The sequence below is a fragment of the Branchiostoma floridae genome, chromosome 13 (assembly GCF_000003815.2).
Source record: "Branchiostoma floridae strain S238N-H82 chromosome 13, Bfl_VNyyK, whole genome shotgun sequence".
In the NCBI taxonomy this organism is placed as follows: domain Eukaryota; kingdom Metazoa; phylum Chordata; class Leptocardii; order Amphioxiformes; family Branchiostomatidae; genus Branchiostoma; species Branchiostoma floridae.
The window spans coordinates 22,079,174-22,085,662 of NC_049991.1; the positions used below are offsets into that span (position 1 = coordinate 22,079,174).

Sequence of the window (6,489 nt, forward strand, 5' to 3'; positions counted from 1 at the left end):
ACGTGTCGTTTAACTGTGGAAAAAAAACAAGCTCTGTTGGTGAGGACTGAAAGTGACTAAACTCCAATTTAGCTAGTAACATTTACCTATGTTCAAAACTAGTATAAAGCCCTGTCAATGTTCAGCATCTTACAAGGCCCTGAAGACTTACTCCTAAGATTTCACATCCATCTTATTTTTTCAACAAGGCCGCTTCACATCTGAGTTTCTTTTTTTCTTTTTTTAATTAGACTAGAGTTTTTTCCTTGCAACATAAGATGTACAACTCACCACTAAGTGCAGTCTGCCGTTGGTCTCAAACCTGAGGTCCATGGTGAGCTGGTTTACATCTTTAGGGTAGGGGCTGGAGGCATTATCCCTGGTGAGAACTGCTGTGGCGCCCAGCGGGGTGTCCTTCACCTCCCCTAGGCTGTAGGAGGGATAGCCCGGAGGGAAGAAGCAGAACGGCACACCTAGAAGGGAATAGGAAAGGTAAGAAGTCTGTCAGTGGACCTTATCGGGTCTTCCTACATCAGGGTTCTAGCCAACATGCGTCCTTCCGTCCTTTACCCATTCTGTCAAAAGATGTTAATTCAGAACCAAGCTGAGTCTATCAGCAAAATTTGCCCTTAGGATTAAGGAAATAGCATTTCAGAGGGTTTAGATTTCAAATTTTCCTGGGGGAGCATGGCATTTGGAATTGCACCTTCGACAGGATTTCCATTCAAAATCCAGGGGACAGAAAAAAAATTCAGGCTGGCTAGAAAAATGTCCTACACCAGTCCTCCCTATCCTCCATCTGTGATCTTAGTTCTGCTGCCCTGCATAGTCTGCTGAGCCTGCTGCACTACCAAAAATACTTTTTCTTGTTTATCTTGTTTGGCTTCCTCACAGAAAATTTATCTTCCAGGAAGAAAATTATTCTGTCCCTAAGAAATGTTAGAAAAATGTGCTTGTCCATGGGGCAAGCAAATTTTTTCTTGTTAAGTTTTTGAGAAAATTTGAGATTTGTTTTCTTGTATTTCTTAAAATGCCTTTTCTTGTTTATCTTGTTTTGCTTCCTCACAGAAAATTTATCTTCCTGGAAGAAAAAAAATTCTTGTATTTCTTAAGAGTTGAATCTGGTTAGAAAAAAACAAGAATTTCTAGAAATTTTTTCTTGCATTCTAAGAAAAAATAAGAAGATTTTGCTTAAATGTCTAAAATAATTTTTGTAGTTTCTCGTTTTGCTTGAATTTTTTTCTACATTTCCTTCCTGCAAGAATATTTTTTTTTGTCCATGGGGTAAGCAAAATAAGACAAAATCATTTTTGGTAGTGTGTGCATAATCAGCCCAGGAGAGAACAATGAGGTCTGCCCTCTCACTCATTTTCAACCTGCCATTCGGGGTAATAAGGACCACCCCCCAAAGGTCCGTTTAACCCCATCCAGGATCTAAAAGAAGGAGGTCTGCCATCTCTGGTTGCCTTGTTGTTAAATTATAGTTTTAAGCAAATCTTGGCCTTGTGGGACTACTAAAGAACAGACACACGACGTTAGGAGCCACGGAACATAAACAAACAAACAAAATAAACAAACAAAAATTTCTCACCGTTAGGTTTCCGCCAGCAGCACCCCCTACCCTCACATTTGGCCTGAGAAGCGACGGCCTCGGGGTAACAGTCAAACCTGTGGTCGTTGTCCTCATCAGGGCACTGCGGGGCGTAACCTGGGGGGCCTTGGCCGGGGGCGCTGGGCCCAACTTTAGGCTGAGAAGGTCGTTTGACCATGGGCATGACGGGGATGAAGAGGTTATTACCTGTGGAACAACATGGAAATATTAGCGCCACCTAGCACCCAGAAGTAGGCATGACAGCCCCAGGTAAGGACTTTAGAGGAGAAGGCCGTTTGACCATGATGACCATGATGTGTTGAAGAGAATGGAGACATCAAACAGAGCTCCACATTCAGCCTTGGCGATATGCACACAGCTACATCCTAACCTAAACATTTAGGCACACAGAAAAGAAATTTTTGGTGCACGACATAAGATTAGGTTGAAATTCAGAGCTCCAACTTCAGGTGCACAAAAGTCATTGTTATATGCACCTTATATTTGAGGCCCTATCTCTGGGACTTGCGTGAACCAGGGCTTGAAATACCCACTTGCCCACTTAAAAATGCAACCACATTTTGCTTTGCGCAACTTGATTTTAAACCCAGGTTGCACACTGAGCAACCTGAAATTTTGCCGTTGGAACACTGCTTTTTCCCCACCTACATGCATAAGCTTTTGTATTTATTTTTTGATAACATAAAACATATTACATAGTTACATATAACTGGAAGAAAAGATAATGGATAAGTAGCTGATTTGAAGAAAGTAACAATTTGAAAATGGGGCAACCTGAAATGTTGATGGCGCAACCTGGCTTTTGACTCAGGTTGCCACTTGGACAACCTGGCTAAAAAAAGTATTTCGGGCCATGGTGAACGGTTTCATGATCATCAAGTAACGTTAGATCATGGGGCATTTATGGTCCTCACTGATGATATTTCAGTAGTCTAATATACTGTACCCCCGAGTTTTCATCCGTACTCTAAGGTTGAGAGCTGATCCTTACCCATGACAATGTTGAAGATCATCCCGACAGCACACACTCCCATCAGCAGCAACATGAAGAACGCCATCAGGTAAACCATGCACACCTGGGGAGGGATCAACCAATCAGTCAATGAACCAATTAATCAATCAATCAGTCAATCAATCAACTGTGGGCTTTCAGGCAAGCTCTGGAGTGAAAATCAGGACTGGTAGACTATACTGAGTCTCTAATTCTTTATTTAAGTGCAGGAAATATTGCTCTGTTTCAGGCATATTTATATTTATAGAGTATTCCGTAAAACTGGACAATCTATATATATATGCTTAGAATAAATAAATGTTAATTAAGTAACATTGAAAATGTTAGCAAACTATAAGACATCTGATAGAAAGGAGAGGAAACTTTGCCTTCAAACTGCAGTATCCTCTACTGGGAGGGAAAGAGGGAGGGAATGAGGGAGGGAATAATGGAATTATTCTCTTCGCCAAGAAGAGTATGAGATTGCTTGACTTGGGTCTGTATGTAGGTCAACAGCATATAACTCGAGAAATTGTGGATGGAACTTTGTGATTTTTGGTAGGTGTGTAGCAGTTGTCGAAAGGAATGCCAAGTTTGAAAACGGTTTACCTGGCGTTTTCCTACAGTACTGCAGCGAGCTTGGTATGTTTTTTGCGGTTTGTTTTTGGTAGCATAAGTCAAAATCTAGCTGGGCGATTTTCACGAAACTTGGTAGGTGTGTAGCGGTTTTGGAGAGGAAGGTCAAGTGCGAAAATGGTTTACCTGGCTCTTACCTATGGTGCTGTAGCGGGATTTGTATGTAAGTGCGTTTGTCTGTATGCAAGATAACTCGAGAACCCTTGAATGGATCCTGATTATATTTGTTAGGTGGATTGGGGTTAGGAAAACGAAGGTCAAGTTCGATAATGGGCACCCTAGTGGCTGCCTAAGGTACTGCAGCAAAACTTTAATTTTGGCACTTCGTGTTCTGGACATGCTGTGGTCATGATTTTTGAGTGGTAGATAGCCCTTGAAACAGAGAGTAAGTGCTGTGAGTTTGGACCCCCTAGCGGCTTTTTGGGAACTGCAGGCACCGATTTCCGTTCAAACTTTGGACGAGGATAACTTGAGAACGTGTAAACAGATCATCAGGATTTTCGGTATGTAGATAGAATGAGTGATGACTTATACAATGTAATACTAATTATGCAAATCAGTAGCTTATTTGCATAATTAATGAGGAAAGTTCATAAATCCATGCCAACAGCATATAACTCAAGAAGCTGTGTATGGTTTTTTATGATATTTAGTATTTAAGTAGCGGCTGCGGAAAGGAAGGTTGTGTTCGAAAATAGTTGACGTAGCATTTTCCGTTAGGACGGTAGCGGGCCGAGTGTGTGCGTCCTTTTGTTTGTGGAATGCATAACTCGAGAAGCCTTGAAAAAATCCTGATGATATTTGGTAGGTGGGTAGGGGTCAGGAAAACGAAGATAAATTATGATAGTGGGCCCCCTAGCGGCTTCCTAAGGTACTGCAGCAAAACTTATTAACAGAAATAAACTGTGCTCTATATATCTCATTTTGACCTATATCTTTGGACACAGCTGTTATACAGATGGTTTGCTGGAGGACGCCCTTACAAGTCTAAATTGACAAGCATGAAATTCTGATTGACCAGGGATGCTACCAGGTCATCTGTCAGGTCACAGTCTGGTTTTGGTAATGTTTGTGTGTTTGTGGGAACACAGTTCATGCAGTCATTTGCTATTTAGTAATACATGAATAAGACCTTAAAGTCTTAAATAAAGGCATGATTATTTGGCGAAGAGATGGGTTCGTTGAACTCTAGTTAAGATATAGAATGAGTTCCTAGAGTGAATGAGAGAGGTAGTACCCACCTTACAGGTGCACTGTCCCCGCCAGGTCGACACCCCGACATAACGCCTGAAGGACTCCCTCTTCATCTCATCGAGCTGTCTGGACTCGATCTTAGCCTGGAGTGAGAAGAAAGCGTCTCTGTGCTGCTGGTCTGCCTCGTCCTTAAGGTGGGGGAACTTCTCACACTTCTCCACCTGCCACAGGTGAGTAAAGGTAAGTAAAGGTACAGGTAAGTAAAGGTACAGGTGAGTAAAGGTACAGTACAGGTGAGTAAAGGTACAGGTGAGTAAAGGTACAGGTGAGGAGACAGGTAAGTAAAGGTACAGGTGAGTAAAGGTAAGTAAAGGTACAGTACAGGTAAGTAAAGGTACAGGTGAGTAAAGGTACAGTACAGGTGAGTAAAGGTACAGTACAGTCTCTGTGCTGCTGGTCTGCCTCGTCCTTAAGGTGGGGGAACTTCTCGCACTTCTCCACCTGCCACCGGTGAGTAAAGGTAAGTAAAGGTACAGTACAGGTGAGTAAAGGTAAGTAAAGGTACAGTACAGTCTCTGTGCTGCTGGTCTGCCTTGTCCTTTAGGTGGGGGAACTTCTCACATTTCTCCACCTGCCACAGGTGAGGAGACAGGTAAGTAAGGTACAGTACAGGTGAGTAAAGGTACAGTACAGTCTCTGTGCTGCTGGTCTGCCTCGTCTTTAAGGTGGGGGAACTTCTCACACTTCTCCACCTGCCACAGGTGAGGAGACAGGTAAGTAAGGGTACAGGTGAGTAGAAAGGTAAGTAAAGGTACAGTACAGGTGAGTAGACAGGTAAGTGAAGGTACAGTACAGTCTCTGTGCTGCTGGTCTGCCAGGTGGGGGAATTTCTCACACTTCTCCACCTACAAGGGAAGTAAACTTTAAGGTAGAGTACAGTAGAGTACAGTAGAGCACAGTAGAGTCCTTAAACAGGGAGAAATGACCACAGCCTTGTTAGTTGGCTGTTACCCAGATTTTTTTTAGCATGAAAAGAAGTTGTAATCTCCAAGCAGATCCTACGGTGCCATAAGATAGAATCAAAGCTGGCCAAGGAGTATAGCCGGCTAAGGGAGTCAAACGGGCACCTACGGGAAGTTTGATACTAAAAAAAATACATATGCACCGTGGATCTGATTGGAGATTAAAGAAGTTGTGGTTTCTTATCCATCATCTATAAGAAAATGGGCATATTTTTGCTATTCCATTGATCATGAGATCATTATGAATGTCATCCTATTGCAATGCATTATCAACCTCAGCATTTTTACATGAAAGTTCTGTTTTGTGTACTACTATATTTATCATATATTTCAAATACAAAATTTCAAATACTAGTATATAATTATATACAAATTATATATATTTATGCAAAATGAATAAAACAAAAACAAACAAAACAACTCAAATGTTTTACAGATAAGCCAGTCTCCTTCATAGAAGAAGAAGAAGAAGAAGAAGAAGAAGAAGAGGGAAAAGATGGTATCAAAGCTGACCAAGGAGTATAGCCGGCCAAAGGGAGTCAGACGGACACCGGTAGCAAACACACTCCAAGGCCGGCTTCACTCCTCCGACAGCTTTTGATACTATCTTATGCTACGGTAGGATCTGCTTGGAGATGACACAAGAACAAGAAGAAGAGAAGAAGAGGAAGTCCCTCTCACCTCTGACTTGAGGAGGAAAGGCTCCTCCAGGGCGTAGTTCACGAACTCCGGGTACCGGTAGTCCGGCCCTCGCTCCTCCACAGGCTTCAGGTGGACAGTTACGTGCTGCGGTGGCACACCTTGGAGCTGCACATTCCGGAGGGAAGCTGCAGAGGACGAGGAGGAGGAGGATTCCTCGAGAAGCTCCTCTAACGGAACCTTCTTGTCGGGCGTGTTCCACGCTGATAGGGGGTAACTCTCCGCCATCCTTCCAACTTGCTTTAAGTTTAAGAAGCGACTAATAGACGTCTTCCTTCTCCTGAAGGAAATGAATGAAATTCAAAAGATTACATGTAAGTTAATAATGGCCCATTGGACATTTTTGCAGCGATTTG

General features: G+C 42.6%; 1 protein-coding gene across 1 annotated transcript in view; it reads right to left on the reverse strand.

Moving 5' to 3' along the window:
- Window positions 1-6,395, reverse strand: part of LOC118429186 (lysosomal alpha-glucosidase-like) — a gene marked incomplete in the record, with an annotated part of 26,255 nt that extends 19,860 nt beyond the window's left edge. Inside the window, 5 exon segments of the mRNA XM_035839638.1 lie at window positions 279-452; window positions 1,571-1,777; window positions 2,583-2,667; window positions 4,460-4,633; window positions 6,116-6,395. Coding sequence (XP_035695531.1) covers window positions 279-452; window positions 1,571-1,777; window positions 2,583-2,667; window positions 4,460-4,633; window positions 6,116-6,361 — 886 coding nt within the window.
- Window positions 6,396-6,489: the final 94 nt, after the last annotated feature.